This window comes from Protopterus annectens, chromosome 7.part0 (genome assembly GCF_019279795.1).
Source record: "Protopterus annectens isolate FY-2018-M chromosome 7.part0, PAN1.0, whole genome shotgun sequence".
NCBI lineage: Eukaryota > Metazoa > Chordata > Ceratodontiformes > Protopteridae > Protopterus > Protopterus annectens.
In genome coordinates, this window is record NC_056739.1 from 887,534,156 (window position 1) to 887,553,692 (window position 19,537).

The 19,537-nt window shown below is 41.4% G+C and overlaps 1 protein-coding gene across 1 annotated transcript in view; it reads left to right on the forward strand.

Annotated features, from left to right (window-relative positions):
* Positions 1 to 19,537, forward strand: part of SCAPER (S-phase cyclin A associated protein in the ER) — a gene marked incomplete in the record, with an annotated part of 4,815,867 nt that overhangs the window by 2,812,271 nt on the left and 1,984,059 nt on the right. The window contains 1 exon segment of the mRNA XM_044077465.1: positions 4,986 to 5,112. Coding sequence (XP_043933400.1) covers positions 4,986 to 5,112 — 127 coding nt within the window.

The window sequence follows — 19,537 nt, forward strand, 5'->3', positions numbered from 1 at the left end:
TTCAGATTCTGTGTACCTGCTTATCTTATTGTATTCTTAACTGTAGGTAATTCCACTGCCATCTTATCAGGTGCCAGTGCTCGCACATCCCATTACATGTCACTGCCCTCTGACACATAAAGTCCAAGGGGTGATGCATACAGGGAGAGTATTATCGTTATCACAACAAAGTGCATTCTGGGGTGACATGTAATGGGGGTATTAACACTACCACCTGATGAGTTCCTAGGGGTGTTCGGTAATAGGGAGCATTATCCCCACCTCAAAATGTATTCTGGGGAGACACCTAAGGGGTTGTATCAGCATCACCACCACCTGATGAGGTCAGAGAAATGGTGTATTATGTAGAGGAGGTGGTATTTTTGCCATCTCAAAGTGCATCCTGCGCTGATATGTAATGGAGGGGTATTAGCACCACCATTGCCTTATGAGATCTGATAAATGTTGTGTAATAGATCTGTACCTAAAGTTGAAGTTAATGGTCTTTTTTCAACCAAAGCATCATTTTAAGCTATTGATAGATGTTCATCATGAGTGGAAGCTCATCCCGGAAATGGTTTTCAATACTGTGTTAGACTTTCTCACATTTGGATCTGTTTATATCCTAAGGTCTAGCTTTCTGATTCTGGAGAAGACAGTACAAAAGAGTATTTGTCAAGATGATGAGTAAGAAACATCTTGCTGTGTTTTGCCTCTGTCTCTTGTTTGAATACTGTAGGTAAAGACCATAATAGGAAAGATATGTATAATTCTTGCCTGGCCCATTCCCCTCATTTGGCCAAGGCAGCCATAATTCTGCATACTTTTGAAATGTGTGGATCAATTCACACTCCTGGTTGGACAGGATATTCAGGCAGTGTACTGAACTCAGCCCTGCACTCCATTCATTTTGTTGCATTTCAGGCTGAGGTACCGATATTTTTATGACCATAAGTTGACGTGGCCCTACAAGAAGCTGTGAAGCCTATTAATCTAAAGGCTTGATTGTCAAAAGTGGAAATTGTTTTCCTTTTGGTGTAAAGACTGGTATGTTTCCTCTTTCAGTAGAGCTTTCTACTGTTATTGCCCCAACTTTCTCATTTGGTTACCCTAGGGCTTGTTTTGCTGTTCCAGTAAAGTGCTTTTGTTCTTGGTTTATTGATTTCTAAACTGTGGAAACACAGCTTTAGTGTTGCTGCTTATGGTTATATTGTATCTGAGTAGAGTCCTTCAAAGGACATATTTCTCCTTGTGATTTTGGTTTTGTTTCTAGAAGTATGATGAAGCATTTCTGAACCTGCATATTTAGTTCCATTTCCCCTCTGGATTGTGGCTCATTTCATAGTAATTACTTCATCCAGTCAATGTTAGATGTGCATATGCTGCCCAGATTTTATAGTCTTTTACTGTAAATTCACAAATTCTTTGTTCACCAACCTTTCTTTTAGACCTAAGCTTGTGTATGATAACTGTGTTAATCAAACAATCTGATGATGTCCTTTTCATTCTCACAAATGAGTTCAAGTCCGACTCGACCACATAAATTAGACTTCAGTTCTCGAGCTGCCTCCTCTACCCATAATGCCCTATTCTGTCCATTTGCCCCAGATCTCATTTGCCACCATTGTGGTTAGACGCAGGTTCTGCTCTCAAGCTAGTAAGGTTGATTTTTCATTGTTAAATATATATATATATATATATATATATATATATATATATATATATATATATATATATATATATATATATATATATGGGTCTACTTCATAACATTGAAATTTTATTAACATTGAAAGTGTGCTTCATAACATTGAAAACTACAGTGCATATGTAAATAACATCCTCTCCGCCTATAACAACACCTAACTAACAAACACACTTTCTGCTATGTTTCTGCAGGGGGACAAGCCCGCCTGCACCCTCATAAATTAAATATACCAACTCTAAGACCGCACTATTGTGGAAAAAGGTTGTGAGGTTAACTTTTTTCCACTGTAGTGCGATCTTGGAATTGGTATATTTAATTTACGAGGGTGTGTGGGGCAGAAAGCAGGGGGGTTTGCCCCCCCTGCAGAAACGTAGTAGAAAGTGTGTTTGTTAGGTGGTGGTGTAGGTGGAGATGATATTATTTACTTGTGCAATGTAGTTTTCAGTGTTATGAAGCACACCTTCAATGTTCTGAGTTTCAATGTTTTGGGTTTTCAGTGTTTTGAATTTTTGATGTTATGGTCTCAATGTTATGAAATTCAACGTTAAGAAATTTCAATGTTATGAAGTAGACCCATATATACATATATTAGTTTCCTTTCCTATTTAAACATTTTTTTTTCTTAATCTCTTTACTCCCTGTAGTTCTTGCTGGGCATTAGTCTCTAGTGTTTTTTCTTCCTTCTATTGCCTCTTCTCGCCTACTTCGGTAATTCTTCTACACCATTGCTGGTATATTTCTTTCTCTACCTTTTTAGGTAAATTTTTAATACCATTTTTGGTAGTCTCTCTTATTTATTTCTTCTATTTCCAACAAAAAAAGAAAAAGTTTCTCCCTTGCATTTGTTCTGTACATTTGTTTGCTATGTTGGAAAAACTGACAGGGTTTAAAAAATACACTTCTCGGCATAAGATCCCCAATTCAGATGCCCGCAAGAAGTGCATTTACTGCTTAGGAGTGGACCATCTGAATATGGCCTGTTTGGTATGCTTGACCTTTAACACTTGCTTTAGCCAAGAGGTGAAACAAACTTATTCTTAAAGGACTTAAAGCTTCTTCTGGGGCTCAAACCTCATCTAAGCAGCAGTTTTTTTGAAAGAAAAAAATAGTTCTTCTCCAAAGTCCCCTAGGGCTTCGTCGGAGCCATTGGAGAAGATATGGAAAATTTTGGATACAACTTCTTGGGATCCTGAGCCTGAAAAGCCTCCCTTTGGATCCCACAAGGTACTCTGATCTGACAGAGTTGGCTCTTATTGTAATCTCTTCACTCCTGTCTGCTTCCTCATTGGCTCCTAAGCTGTCAGATCTGACAGTGAGTCCCCCTCACAAGAGCTGTTGCCCAGAATGTATAGTCAAACCTGTATCTCTCTCCTTGCCAGTTCAGCTCTTGCAAACTCTGAAGAAACATTCCAGGCCCTCTTTCAGGTGTTTGTCAGAGGCAGATGTGGAAATGATGATGCGGCAATTTCTCAGGACTCAGATCTAGATGGGGATTCTACCAGATCTGTCCCCTCCTGGTTAGAAATTCAAAGAAATGAAGATGAGGGAGGAAACTAGGCTGGGCAGAAAACATTAACATTTTAGTTAAAAGGTGGGGTATAAAGCAAGTTCAGAAAAGAGTTTACATATATGGCGACAATAAGGTTTATATTAGAAGTATAGGGGAGGGGGGTGAGCAGTGTCACAAAATAATGTATATAGTTAGGAGATGCTAGTAAAAATGTTCAGGTATTGGTGAAACCTGGTTATGGGATATTAGAATGTCCAGCTTATTCTTCCAAGATGCCCAAATTCTTTCAGCTGTGCTGAAAGACTATATCTGCAAACTACAAATGCAAATGAGAAAAATTTCTATATGTATATTGTCAACATGGATTGGATCCCATCTCCGTCCATATTCTCTCAGTCTCACAGTGTCTCTGTTCTCTTCTCTTTTTGAGTACGGATCCAGTTACTGTACTGTCAGAATTCATTTGGCCAGCGTTTCCAACTTTCATCAAATGCGTTGGTCTTCATCTTTAGCAAACAAAGTGCTATAATGACTGTATCACTTGTTAGCATTGTGCACAGAAGGCGTATTTGAATAAGAATTATTCATAGAGTCTGTACCTATACTGGGCAGCACAGTTGTGTAGCACTTTACATTGCTACCTCTCATTAATTGGTTCTCTGATTCATTTCCTCAGTGGAATGCCACTTGCGCAGATTATTTTTCCCTCTGTTCTCATATTTTTGCTGGAGTCTGTAGTTTCTTCAGACATTCTGAAGACGTGCATTTAGATGAATTGGTGATCCTCTAAGTTGCCCGTGTGTGTAGGCACTTGCATGCACGCGTGGCCATGCATACACACATCATACATTGAACTGGTATCCCTTCCAGGTTATTTTTTTCTACTTTATACCCATTAATTGCTGTGATAGGCTCCAGCTCTCCTGCAGCATAGAACAAGGTAATGCAGGTATTATGGAGGATGAATGAGTAGACATTTTGCACTCTCTCCCTCGCTCACTCTCCACTGGTCTTGTAGCTAGATATATGTTGAGAATTTTAGTGTTACCATTTTTCCAGTATTATGTATAGTTTGTGCAGAGTCTGCATGTCCTGCCTGCATTCACATGGGTTTCCTCCCACATTCCAAAGACATGCATCTGGAGCGTTTCTCCCCAGGCCTCCTCTGAAAATGGGGCTCTGTCCCAGTCGGACTTTCCTGGTAAACAAATGTTTAAAATAAAACACTTGTAAGGCTAATGAAAAACCTGTCACCTACTTTTTCAGAGTACCTCACACAACTGTACTATTTTCATCTTCATGAACTAAGCACACCAAATGATACACGTACTCTTATGTGATTTGGCACTGCATTTTTCATAGTAGTGTTATGTGACCTTATAAAGTATTCCATTTCAGATGCATGCAGTTTTTTTTTTTAACTTCAGCTTTGTAAACATTAGTTAAGGTAAACTTATTTCATTGCAAACATCCACTGTAGCTGTGCATAGATTTATGTATGCCTGTGTCGTACCTGCACTGCTGTGTCACTTGCTACGTTATTTCCCATGTTAAGCTTACAAGCATATTTGTGTTGATAGAGCTATTGGACATCAAACAGTAGATTAGGTAGGTTCAGATGGATCCTACAGTAAAACATTTTTATAATTATGATTCATAGGTAATACATTTCAGTGCTCCTAAGGTAAAGGAAGCCTGTTGATTCTTTCTGGTTGCATGTCTATTGCATAATGTATTTGTTTGCTAGCTTTTTTGCTACTGGTAATTTATGTTGTTTTGGTTCCACAGATTACAGAGGATAGTCAAAGATCTTGTGAAACAAATTCAAGTACAGGATAGTGGAGTATGGGCAAACAACAAGATATCTGCCTTGGACAGGACACTTGGAGAAACATGCCGCATACTGGAAAAACAAGTAAGAATTCTGATTTATAATCTTTCTGTTGTGTCCAGAAAGATAAAATGTGTTATTCTTTGTATGCATTGTTTTCCCAGAGTATGTTGTCGCCTCACAGTAAGACGCTGTCCGGTTCGATTCTCAGCTAGAGCGTCTTCTGCTTAGAGGTATGCATGAATGGGTGTACCTTCATTGAAGGTTGTGCATCATGTCTGGCAAGCCTGTCAACTGCCAATCATTAGCGGACCGGGAAAAGCCGAAAGACACAAAAAGTGTCTAGAACTAGCTGATTGGAGCAAGAATGAAAACTGTTCATAAATGACTATATCTGTTTACATCAGTGGTCTGTTTATTTTGCTCATAGATAGATATTTTTGCAACACCTTTATTAAATTTCTTAAAAATATTAAATTCCAAGATTCTTTTCAGTGATGCACATGAAAATGACTCTATAACCATACATCAGCCTGTTATACACTTTTCATATATCTGTTCAATCCCATACCAAGAACAAAGAAATTAAAACTCTAAATTATTCAACACAGCTAAGCTGTATAGCATTATGACATATTTTATATAGTGTCATGAAAAATAAATACGTGTCAAGTTTTCTCTAGCTGTTCATTTCAAGTACCAGTCAGCATGAATTTTGTCTTTCTTCTGTATTCCTCCCTCCTTTTCTTTTGCACTTATTTTAATTATTTGTATTGCTATATTGTATCTAGGGATGCCATTTGCTAAAGAGCCTATGCCTACTTTCTTACTCTACTCTTCTTTCTTCATCTACCCCAGGTTCCTCAAGTCATTCTTCATGGTCCATAAGCATGAGTAATCCTGTGTCATCTATTCCCTCGTTATAATTTTTTGACAGTGTAATTTTCCAACCTAAATATTCTTTACAGATAATGGAATTTTGTCCTGAATCCCCAAGAAATGTATAAAGCATAGTAAATTAAATTCCCCTCATATAGCCAGCCCAGTGGCACAGAGGCAGAATGTCTCTGTGTGTCTCTTACAACCCGAGTTCAGGAATGGACTCGTGTTGCCATTGTGGTAGGCTGTGGTGGAATAGGATGAAGTGGCAGATGGGCCAGCTATCATGTCTTGGGGAAGGGGGTCCTGATGTCCATGCAATGTCTAGAGGAAACCACGAGCCTAGTAGGAAATCTCAAACTAATTCAAGGGGGTAGAGACAACATCCTGATGTCATTGTACTAGCCCACTACACTGCTAGGGACAGTGACCATTTTCTACAAGAATAGTGGCTCTTAGGTGGTTCTGCACTTGTTGCTGCCCATTAAAGCCTTCACTCCCAGGAACTAAATAAGAAGTACTGTTGATGTCAACTTTCTAAGGAGTTGGGGGGTCCCACATGCTGAAGTGTTATGTCTGTGGTAATTAGCAGAGTGTCATAATGGAGAACTCAGAGATGAGTGAGTTTGAAAGCCCAGGAGAGCAGCCTGAGGCAGTATGAGTTTGGAAAGGGATTGGTGGGATGGGAATTCTCCTCCTATCATTTCCTCAACAACTGTAGAATGTCTTTCTTATGTGACTCTGGCTTCCAAAATATATGATTCCAACCCCTCTCTCCCATCATACCGCTAACAGTTTGATGAAGCGTCCTTCAAATATGTTTCCTAACTTAGCAGGGGTGTAAAAATCTTACTGAGTAGATTCATAGGCAAAATCAAAAATTTTGGGATTCTTATTTATGGTCCATCACATGCTCCAAAATAACCTTTCATTTATTGCATATTGTAGCTGTTTGTCCCATGTCATTTTAATACTTTTTCCATTTTCTTCCCATGTAACTCAGTCCTTTATACAATCTTGAAGTCAACCATTTATCTTTCATTTAAGTATCTCTTATTACCAGGATAAGCTTAATTCCATCTATATTCATCCATAATCCTTTTTCCCATTTTTGCACATGGGGTTGGGGTTTCACTTCAACAGTGGCAATCATCTAGAGCCAAGGTTCACACAGCCAAGTGTCTAGTCCTGCCATATCTGTCGCTCCATACCACACTCTTACATACACACACACATGCACACACACACCTATGTCCAATTTAGAGTGTCCAATCCACCTACTTGCATGTCTTTGGAATGTGGGAGAAAACCAGAGCAGCCTGAGGCATCCCATGCTAACAGAAGGGAGGATATGCAGACTCCACACACAAGGCACCCCAGCCAAGAATAAAAATAGAGAACCTCTTGCTGTGAGGGGACAAAGCTATCTGTTGTGCCACTGCACCACCCACAAACTTAATTATGTCCAGATAATCCTTCTCCTCCTTAACTATGTGCCACTTGGTGTCTGTGGTTGCCATCGCTGCAGCATAATATTTAAGCACCAGCTGTGTGACAGATTAAAAGTACCTATTGCCTCCTGTCACTCCATTACCTTATCTTCCTAAACTATCAGATTCCAATATTTAATTGAATTTTATTTATTTTTCTACAATAAAATATTTTTTTTTCAAATTATATCTGCCCTTGTTATTCCTCTCGAAAGCAGGACCAAAGCCATAATTTAATTTTCACATCTTTTAAATTCTTCCCCTTTCCACTGTCACAATCATCATTTTTGATTGCTCAACATCTACTTGCTTCCCAGTGCATAAAATCCCAGACAGATTGTCCCATTCCTTATATAAAATCTTCTGCTAAGCTAGCTCATTACAGCACACAGTGTATATGTTATCCTGTAGCCTCCTTTAATGTTACAAACGGAATTGCTCTGAAGTAATTCATAATTTCTGGAGCTGTCAATCTAACCTTGGTTTTGGACAAGTAATCTTATCCCATGACACCATGTGGTCTCTTGCCTACACCAAATGTGAAGTGATGCAGGTTTTAGCCTTACTTCTTCTTCTTTCGGCTGCTCCCTTCAGGGGTCGCCACAGCAGATCAACTGTTTCCATTTCTTCTTGTCCTCTGTATCTTGCTCTGTCACACCAACCACCTACATGTCCTCTCTGACCACATCCATAAACCTTATCTTAGGCCTTCCTCTTTTCCTGTTACATGGCAGCTTCATCCTTAGCATCTTTTTCCCATTATACTCTGCATCCCTCCTCAGCACATATCCAAACCAACGCAATCTTGCCTCTCTGACTTTGTCTCCAAACCTTCCAACCTGGGCTGACCCTCTAATATACTTATTCCTAATCCTGTCCATCCTCATCACACCCAGTGCAAATCTTAACATCTTCAACTCTGCCATGTCAAGCTCTGACTTCTGCCTTTTTGTCAGTGCCACTGTCTCCAACCCATATAACATAGCTGATCTCACTACCCTCTTGTAGACCTTTCCTTTCATTCTTACTGGTACTTGTCTGTCACAAATCACTCCTGACACTCTTCTCCACCCACTCCATCCTGCCTGTACTCTCTTCTTCACCTCTCTTCTACACTCACCATTACTCTGAACTGTTGATCCCAAGTATTTAAACTCATCCACCTTCACCACCTCTGCTCCCTGCATCCTCAACATTCCTCTGTCCTCCCTCTCATTCACACACATATATTCTGTCTTAGTCTTGCTGACCTTCATTCCTTTTCTCTCTAGAGCATATCTCCACCTCTCCAGGGTCTCCTCCATCTGTTCCCTACTCTCACTACAGATCACAATGTCATCTGCAAACATCATAGTCCATGGAGACTCCTGTCTGATCTCATCTGTCAACCTGTCCATCATCATTACAAATAAGAAAGGGCTCAGCGCTGAACCTTGATGTAATCCCACCTCCACCTTAAACGCATCCGTCACTCACACCGCAGACCTCACCGCTGTCACACTACCCTCGTACATATCCTGTACCACTCTTACATACTTCTCTGACACTCCCGACTTCCTCATACAATACCACAACTCCTCTCTAGGCAGTCTGTCATATGCTTTCTCTAAATCCACAAAGACACAATGCAACTTCTTCTGACATTCTCTGTACTTCTCCATCAACACTCTCAAAGCAAACATCGCATCTGTAGTGCTCTTTCCTGACATGAAACCATACTGCTGATTACTAATCATCACCTCCCTTCTTAACCTAGCTTTCACTACTCTTTCCCGTAACTTCATGCTGTGACTGATCAATTTAATCCCTCTGTAGTTAATACAGCTCTGCACATCACCCTTATTCTTAAAAATCTGTACCAAAACACTTTTTCTCCATTCCTCAGGCATCCTCTCACTTTCCAAGATTTCATTAAACAATCTAGTTAAAAACTCCACTGCCATTTCACCTAAACACCTCCATGCTTCCACAGGTATGTCATCTGGGCCAACAGCCTTTCTGCTCTTCATCCTCTTCATAGCTATCCTTACTTCCTCCTTGCTAATCCACTGCACTTCATGATTCACTATCCGCACATCATCCAACCTTCTCTCCCTCTCATTCTCTTCATTCATCAGCCCGTCAAAGTACTCTTTCCATCTGCTCAACACACTCTCCTCGCTTGTGAGTACGTTTCCCTCATTATCCTTTATCACCCTTACCTGCTGCACATCATTACTAGCTCGGTCCCTCTGTCCAGCCAATTGGTACAGGTCCTTTTCTCCCTCCTTAGTGTCCAACCTTTTATATAACTCGTCATACGCCTTATCCTTAGCTTTCGCCACCACTCTTTGCCATGCACCTCATCTCCTTATACTCTTGTCTGCTTTTAGCCTTGTCTAGGTTTTAGCCTTACTAAGTATGTTTTTCTGGCCAAGTTCAGAATCCTTGTTCTAAGTAAACCACGTCACTTAACTTGTTAATTCAGCATTCAAGGCCTACTACACAGAGTGAACAAGCCCATATACCTAGGTAATTCAGCTTCTCATGTCCCCCATAAATTTGGATATTTTCTCCTAGCTTAACTAGTTGGTTTAAAATGTATTGCTTAAAGCCTTTATTATTTATTGACAATATCCTGACATGACCCCATACTAGAAGCTCCAAATTTAGCATAAATAAATGCTAGGACAGAGGACAGCCTTGTAATGCTCCTTTTAATAATTTCAAATTCAGCTGACAATTCTGCTATAGCCTTTAATCTGACTCTAACACCTTGTGTATGTATTTTGTATCATATTTGCCAGCTGCTGGGCGAACCCCATTTTCTCAGTCATAGAGAACAAAACGAGTTCTACCATGTGGAATGCTTTTATCAGTTCAAACCAGAATAATACTAATGAGAAACTCTGGATTTCCATATGCTGATTAGCTATTAATATCATAATAATAATAATGTTAAATGTCCTCCTTCCTGCCACAAACTCTCACTGGTCATTTTTGAAATTTCTGCTAATCCATGTGCCACTTGTCATAAATACTTTGTAGTCATGATTTATGACAGATACGAGACTGCAAAATAAGGACAGAGAATTATTTCCCTGTTTTATGTACAACAGTAATTGCACCTTTTGTGCAAGAATCTGTTGTGTACAGTGGGATCATTTGGGAAGGCCCAGCCCCTTAGTTTCTTAACCTTTAATTATTTTTTGTTTCCTGCCTTCCTACTTGACTAACAAAAAACCTTATTCAGCTGCTTTTACTGTTTTTGTGTTTCTTCCTACTTTATTTTTGCTTTTACTGCTTGTTCTTATAGTGTTCAGTTGCATTTATTCTGCTGCATTTATTACTACTTGTTAGTAGCCTGATTAAATTGTAATTGTTACTCTAAGTGTTTTAGTTTTGGTTAAAGGACTTTGGCTTCAGGCCAGTTATTTTACATTAAGAAGGTTTGTGGTCTGCACTCGTGGAAGGAGAGGGTAGCATCTGTCCTTCTGAGCTGGGATTTGCTGGGTGATGGCCTATTGTGGTTGTTGTTCTAAGTGTCTTTGTTCTGTTTTAAGCACTTGTGTTCCAAATCAGTTATTTTACATGAGGAAGATTTGTGGTTTGGACTCTTGTGGCAGGAGATTATAGCCTATACTCTTCTAAGCTGGGAACTGCTGGTTGAAGACTGACTGTGTCTTTTATTCTTTAAGTGTCTTAGTTCTGGTTTTAGCACTTGGGCTCCAAACCAGTTATTCACATTGTATGGGTTGTGGTCTGAGCTCTTGTGGCAGGAGAGTATAGCCTACACCCTTCTAAGCTGGGAATTGCTGGTTGAAGGCTCTGTATGTCTATTATTTTGAAAGCGTCTTAATTCTGGTTTAAGTGCCTGGGCTCCAAACCAGTTACTTTACATTGGGAGGGTTGTGGTCTAAACTCTTGTGGCAGGAGAGGATAGCCTACACCCTTCTGGCTGGACATTGCTTGTTGTAGGCCAACTTCGTCTGTTATTCTGAAGCGTCTTAGTTCTGGCTTAAGCACTTATGCTCCAAAACCAGTTGTCTTACATTTACATTAGGAAGGTTTGTGGTCTAGTCTCTTGTGGCAGAAGAGTGTGGCCTACACCGTTCTGTGATGGGATTTGCTGCATTATTTAAAATTCCTTCTACTGTTGTGACTGTGATTTTATGTACATTGAATTTCAAGTACTTATGCACTTTATAGCAGAGGCTAGATTCACAATAGCTAAATCTAGACTGTTTGGTATCACTTGAGCACTAAAACCAGCTCTTCACTGAGATACTGAAATATCTGAGGCATCCGTTGCTTCCAACTAACTATAAATGCCTGTTTTTGCTCAAATACTGCACTTTTAAATTGTATTTGCATTCCACTGACTGAATTGTCTGAACTATTTTTTGGTCACATTTTATTGTATGCTGTACTAGTTCAGCTGTAGCACTGCCCAGTTCCAAGTGTGCTGTTTCTGGGTCTGTTCTGTAATGTCTGAGCATCAGCTTCAAGCCACCTTTGTTGGCGAAGGCCCTTCTGCACCTTTGTGTGAGGAGAGTGCTGTCTGGGTCCCTTCTAATTGAGAGTGATTAGACTAGAGCTCAGAGAGAGCATTTTTATTGGCTAGTTTAAGTTAAAAAGGACAATTTTTTTGCCTTATTTAACCTCCGCGTTTGCACTTGTTTTCGTGTAGCTCTCCATCGTGCATTGCCGTATAGCGGTGTTTACCACTGGCGGTTACAGACACAAATGTTTTGTTTGTTAAATTTCCCCTTAGCACTTTGCTTGTGGTCCTCCAGAGGATTCTCGCAGCCCTGCTTTACTATCATGTGGAACACTAAGCCTAGGCTCAGAGGTACCAGCACACCTCTCACCCACTAGCCACTCCTAAGTTAGACCTCTTTTCTTGATCATATAAATTTACCTGTCACTGTGGATGGACAATTTCCCACAGTTTCTCCAGCCAATTTGGTCAATATGGGCATTCTGAGGCAGCATAGCAACTATCTCATGTTCACCGGCAACCCTCTAATCCTAGTCCACACAAACACAATGTGTGAGAGATGCAACTATATTAAGAACCTTGAATCCATGCTCTCACACGAGTCCGTACATATGGCAATGAGCGGGTTGCCAGCATGCACACCTTACCTCACCTCCTACTCCACCCAAACTCACATCACACATACCTACATATGCGGAGGTCCTCACCAGAAACATATCTAAACACCAAAGACCTCCCAAACAGAAACACAGGCACTCTGCATGTAATACTTCCTCTGTAGAATACATTACATATAATACCTCACACACCAATGCCCCACTGGTCAAACCCTTAAGACAGAACACAAAATCAAACATATCAGTCATAGGTGATTTCATTGTGAGACACACTGATGTCCCTCTCAAAAGGCTAGATAAGGAAAAGGTCACAGTCAGCTCTCTGTCAAGTACCAGGATACTCCATATCACACATGCACTCAAGTCTCTCAACAGCAGGTACTGTTATGACTCCATCATAGTCCATGTTGGTGCGAATGACTTAAGATGTACATCTCTGGACTTTATGAAGAGAGACATGACTGAGCTCTTGGACTGTGTGTCTCAGGCAGGCATGTCTCTAGCCTTAAGCAGCATTTTACCTTCGCCTAGGATGATGCCTCAGTGCTAACAGAAAATGATTGACTTCAATAATTGGATTGGCTTCTGGTGTCATTCTAAGGGGATCCACTGTCTGTCAGCCTGGGACGACATGATCGACAGACCTCGATCCTTTGCCAGAGATGGTCTTCATCTGTCACCCCTGGGATTTCGGCTACTGGCTAAGGCTTTTGCCATCCCAATAGTCCCTTTTTAGGCAGTGTCTCAAGAACAAAATTCCCAGTGTAAAAACTGCATCTAAAAACAACATCAAGGTTATGCTTCTAAATGCTAGGAGTCTCAACATGAAACTGCACTCGCTGGAAGCTGTCTTCACCTTGGAAGACGCAGACATATGTGTAGTCATGGAGACCTGGTTTAACACTGTGGAGAGCATCCCAGCCAATACTGGTTTACACCTCCTTCCACACTTTCAGACCTCAAACTGAAGGTGTGAAAACTAAAGGAGGCAGTGTATCAATATTCATTAAAGATTAATACACCTCCAGGTTGGTTAAACAGTATGACTCCCTGGAGACACTTCAAGTACAATTAACTGTTGGTAGGACACCTATTCAAGTCATTGCCAGCTACAGGGCCCCCTCCATGAATCAGGACACCCACTCTACCTATTTGGATCTACTTGAGTCTTTCAAAATACATTCAAACACCATGGTTTTGGGAGACTTTAACTAACCAACCATTGATTGGGAAAATTACTCATGCTCAAACTCATTTGCCCAAAGGTTCCTTGACTTCGTTAACTCCATTGCCCTGGACCAGCTGGTTGACACCAACAAAGGGGTGCCATCATCCTGGATCTGGTGCTCACCAATATGAGGAACCAGTGTAGCACCCCCACTGTGAGGTCCTCCCTGGTGAGATCTGACCACAAATCGGTGTCATTTGAAGTAAATATCACACCTAACCCCCCCCCCCCCAACAGCAACTAAACTAAAAAACTTCTCCAAAGCAGATTATAACCTCTTACGGGATGGTATAAATAATTTCACTGCACTTCCTCCCTCAGATGGAACTGACAACTATGTTGAGCTCTACACCAGTGCTTTATACAAACACCTGTATAACTGCATTGACTCAGCAGTACCTGATAGGACCAAAACAAGCTCCTCAAGGAAGAGCTAACCTGCCTGTTGGACAACTGCCATTAGCAGGCTTTACAATAATTGGAAGAAATTGCTGCCTAAGAGTGAGCGAGCCCTCCTAAACTGGAAACGCTCCCTCCTCAGCTTAAACAAGCAAACAACACTTGTGATATCCTTCAAAGTAAACTGCAAGTCCAAACTAGCTTCTTCAACAAAGGACTACCACAAGACATTCTATAGTTACATCAGAAACCTAAAAGGAAAGGCCCAGATTTGTGCAGAACTGGTAGTTAATGATACCACATATACTGAACCCATGGACATAGCTAACCTGTTGGCTGACAGGTTCTGTGAAAACTTCACTCCCCTGTCCCTGTCACATGTACACCATGACATTCCCTACCACCTGTCCCCTACCTTGTATCTCTAAAGAGCAGGTCATAAATGCCATCTCTGAGGCCAAAAACACATCATCTATGGGACCTGATAGCATCCCAGGTTGCATCCTACATGGGTTCCAACATGAATTAGCAACACCATTGGGTACTCTTTTCAATCATAGTCTAAGCACCAGTTTTTTAACAGCTGAATGGAAAACAGCCACCGTTGTTCCCTTGCTCAAAGGTGGTGCTTCCACTGACCCCAGGAACTATAGACCTATTAGCCTGACTTGCCTTATTTGCAAGGCCATGGAGTGAATCCTCATGGACCTTCTCAACAAAGATATAGGTAATCTCCAAACACTTTACCCTACTCAGTTTGGATTTGTCAAAGGGAGATCATGCCTGTTAAACCTGGTGGATGACTTTGAGACAGTCAGCAAGGCCCTGGAAGAAGGGAAATCTTTGCATACAACTTACCTGGACTTAGCCAAGGCATTTGACACTACCCTCCACTCAGGCATCAATGAGAAACTCACTCAACTAGGCATCAGCCTTATATCATTAGATGGGTCGCCAACTGGCTCACTGATAGAACTCGTATACTCAAAATAGGGGAATCCATCTCCAACAGCAGACCTGTAACCAGTGGTGTTCCACAGGGATCTGTCCTGGGACCTCTACTGTTTGTTATCTATTTCTCCGAAGTACAAGTAAAAAGTAAAGGTCTGTGGCTGACTATGTTTACTGATGATTGCAAACTGTGAGCAGTCATAGAACCTCCAAATGATGTCAACATCCTTCAAGAGGGTCTTACACAAGGAAATGATTGATGCCAAAGTCATGGCCTTAAACTCAATACAGAAAAATGTATTGTCATTCCTTTCTGTAAAAGCGATGTTCCTGCTAACTGCCACATCAACAGCAACACCTTAAGTACGCACTCAGTGGTAAGAGACCTGGGCACACAGGTTGACAACAACCTTACCATTGACCACCATGACTCCACAGGGATAAGAAGGGCATTCTATATTGCTCATCTCATAAGTAATGGCATTGCCTCTAGAAAAAAATAAGTTATAACCTCCCTGTACTCTTCCCTCATCAGTCCAATAATTGAGTACAACGCCCCTTTTGGTATGTACCTTTCTAAGAACCTGCAGCAGTTGGAGAAATCGCAAAGGTTCCTCACAAGGAAAATTCAAGATCTTCACCATCTGTCTTGTGAGGATCATCTGAAATCACTGTCGCTTTATTCTGTTTCATACAGACTACTCAGAGGTGATCTCTGCCTTGCATACAAGGCAGTTTCTGACCCTGCATTATTGGAAATGCTTCATATCCGAAAGTCATATGGTACACGGGTTACTCACTCTAAAAACCTTAACCTTGTATGCGATATGAATAAGACCTGCTGGAGGGGACAGATTGTCTCCCAGTGGTTATCACACCTTTGGAACAGACTCCCACTTCATATCATTGGCCCTCTTCAGACACAATCTGGATGATTGGATGGGTGACTGCAAATTCACCCTGGGGGTTCCACCTGTGTCCCTTTTGGACAGGGGCACTAGGTGCTGATCGTGGAAATAAGGGTTAGAACATAGTCTTGTAAGAGACTTAAGGCCATTAGCCTAGTAACTTCCTATGATCCTGTGTAAGAATTCTGTTGGTCTCCAGAGTTTTGCTTGCCTCCTTCAAGTTATCAGAATAGTTGAAGGAATTACCTACCCTTCTTTCTCCTCTGAAAGCTTTGCCCTTTCTGTCATAAAAATCTCCCAACCACTTCCTTTCCTTTCTCCTTACTACTACTACTTCCCTGTGTAGCTATTCATAATATTCCCTAAATGAACTTGTCTCCCTTTTACACTAATTTCTACTTGCTCTGCTTTCTGTGTAATTTTAAATATTACCCTCTACATCTTCTGCTGCCTAAGACCTAATTGTTTTGGGGTAGTGACTGCTGTCTTTTGAAACACCAATCTCTGGTCTATCCAGTTCTGCAGCTTCCTTTTAATTGTAAGTAATTCTTCCTCCTTTTTCTCTGACAGTACACTGTTTTTTAGCTGCAGGTCTCTGAGCCTACTATTTAATTTCTTATGTTCTTCTCCACTTTTTCTTTCCCTTATCCATGTTTCAAGTTTTCTGACTTATATGATGGGAACGTCCAGTATTTTTATTAGCACTGTCCACTCTCCATTCCATTTTCAGTATCAGTGTTTTGTGGTCTGAAAACAGTATCAGGCCCATCTCCATGTTTTTTTAACCTTGCTGGCAAGCTCTCTAAATATACATTCATTGTAAGGACACTGTGTATACTTTGTGTACATGTTCTGAATTCAAGAACAGCCCTACCACAATGCTTGTGCGGTCTATTCATGCATAGGTACACTTTGTGGTAACCTTTAGGAATCCATCCCCTTGGCTATACATGACTAGCACCTGTAGTAGTTATGCAAGTAATTCTAAAATCCCTCCCTGGTATTTTAAAAGCATCTACTAGTCCGACATCCTACTTGTTCCATATGTTTTCTACATTACTTTTCTGTTGTAAGTCAATTCTTTGTTCTCCCTTTCATATTTCCACCATCCAAACCTAAATTGCTGTAACTAGGGTTGCCAGACATCCCTATTTGAGTGGGACTGTCCCGGGATCAGCAGCCCAATCCCGAGTCCCGACCTGCCGGTTAAAATTCTGACGAAACAGCCTCCGCTTTGCGATTTATGATTGGCCTGTGTGCCAGTATGCAAGCCAGTCATAAATCGCAAAGCGGAACCACTTTGCTGTTCCGCATTGAACAGAAGAGGCTTCGCTGTGCGAATTCTTGATTGGCTCATATACCGGTATAAGAGCCAATCAAAAATCGCAAAGTGGAGCCACTTCTTCTTAATGCAGAACTATCTGTTGTTCCACACGAATGAAATACTTTTTTTTTTCACTTAGTGTGAAAGACCCCCACCCCCCTTTTTTTTTTGTCCCTACTTGGCCCTTCGCTGGCTGTAAACCAAGAGCAGTAACATCTCTCTGTGAAAATCCATAATGTGTGCCATCATTCTAGTAATATTTTTGAAATCTGTTCTAGGTGGTGGGTATACTGCCACCACTAACAGTCTCAGTTCTTGAATATGTTCTTCACTTCTGCATGGCAGTCCTGTTTATCAATTAATTGATATTCTTTGTCCATGTTCAGCCCATTTGCCAATAATACCACTCCTCTTCTACATGCCCATATGTAAGAGGGACTGACTGTGATTCTGTAGCCTTGCCTATTCAGCTTCATATCCTCCTCTTAGTTCAGCTGAGTTTCTTGAAACACTACCACGTCAACCCTTCCCTGTATGACTTGTCTAGTTAGCCCAGTAACATGCAAGCTCACAGTAGTTGTCTGTCCTTCAAGTCCAATAAGCTGTGTCTATTCTTAGCCAGCTAGTGTTCTCCTTACTGCATTATTCACCCTTCTGTCTCTCTTGCAGCATCCAGCTTCCCCCATTTTTTCAGTCTTCGTTATATTCACCTTCTGCACCTGCAAATGTCCATTTCTTGACTTACCTCCCTATGATTTGCATCTTATAGGTTCATAGGTTGGTACTAGGCTATCGGCCCTAGGGCCTATGCAAGCCTAGCCATAACAATTCCCTGGATATTTCTTCCCACAATATTTACTTCTCTGGGCTCCTGTCTAGCAGGGTGACTGACATGATTCCCGGGGTGAATTTCCTATCTCCCATCCAATCATCAAGGTTCCTTTTGAAGAGGGCCAATGAGGCGCTCTGCTTGACATGTATGGGCAGTCTATTCCAGAGTATGGGGAGTCTCTGGGTCAGGAACCTATCCCTCCAGCATGTTTTGTTCATTGTGATGACAAGGTTTAGATCCCTGGAGCGTGTGGCTCTGAGGGATTGGGATTTCTTTAAGTGGAGCATGTCCAACAGCTCAGGGTTTGACATGGCCTTGTATGTTAAGCAGAGATCGCCTCTGAGTAGACAATATGCCACAGAGTATAGCTGGAGTTTTTTTTAGACGGTCAGCATATGGCATCTGCTTTAGGCCTGTGATTTATTTAGTGAGGTATTTCTGTGGCCTTTCCAGCTGTTGCAGATGTCTTGTGTGGTACATACCAAACGGGACATTATACTCTATAATGGGACTAATGAGGGATGAGTACAGTGGGACAATGACTTCCTTTTTTCTGGATGAAAAGCCTTTAGTGGTGAGGTGTGCCACATAGAAGGATTTTCTGACTGTTGTGGCGATGTGGTTATCAAAAGTGAGACCACTGTCCACCTGTGTCTCAAAGTCTCTCATCACACTTTCGATGTTTAGTGTCCTCCCACCTATGTGGTAATTCATGGGTACATGTTTTTTTCCAAAGGGGATAACTGTACATTTCTTGGGATTAAGCTTGAGCACAATGCTCTGGCACCAGGCATCTGTTTTTGTAAGGCCCTTTTGTAGAATATCCACATCATTTGGGGATTCAATAATGGCTCCCAGTTTGCAGTCATCTGCAAATTTTGTTAGCCAGAGTCCTTTAGTGTTGGCCTGTACTTCAGAGAAGTAGATGCCAAACAAGAGTCGTCACAGGACTGAACCCTGAGGTACTCCACTTGTCACTTGTGTGGAGCTGGATTTGGAGTTGGCTACTTTTACAGTCTGGGTTCGGTCAGTAAGCCAGTTGGCAATCCATCGAGTGATGTAGGGATTTATGCCCAGCTTAGTAAGTTTATCTATGATTCCAGAGTGGGGGATGGTGTCGAAGGCCTTAGCGAGGTCCAGATAGGCTGTGTGGACCGCCTTACCCTCGTCCACAGCTCTGGAGACTGATTAGAAGAAGTCAATCAGATTCAGGAGACAAGATAGGCCCTTCACAAACCCAGACTGGGTGGGGTCCAGTGTTTGAAGGTTGCCAATGTCTTTGATAATGCGTTCCATGCCCTTGCAGATCAGGCTTGTCAGACTGATGGGACGGTAGTTCCCAGGATCCAAGGCGGATCCTCCCTTGTGGAGCAGGATAACTGTAGCTGTGCGCCACTCAGT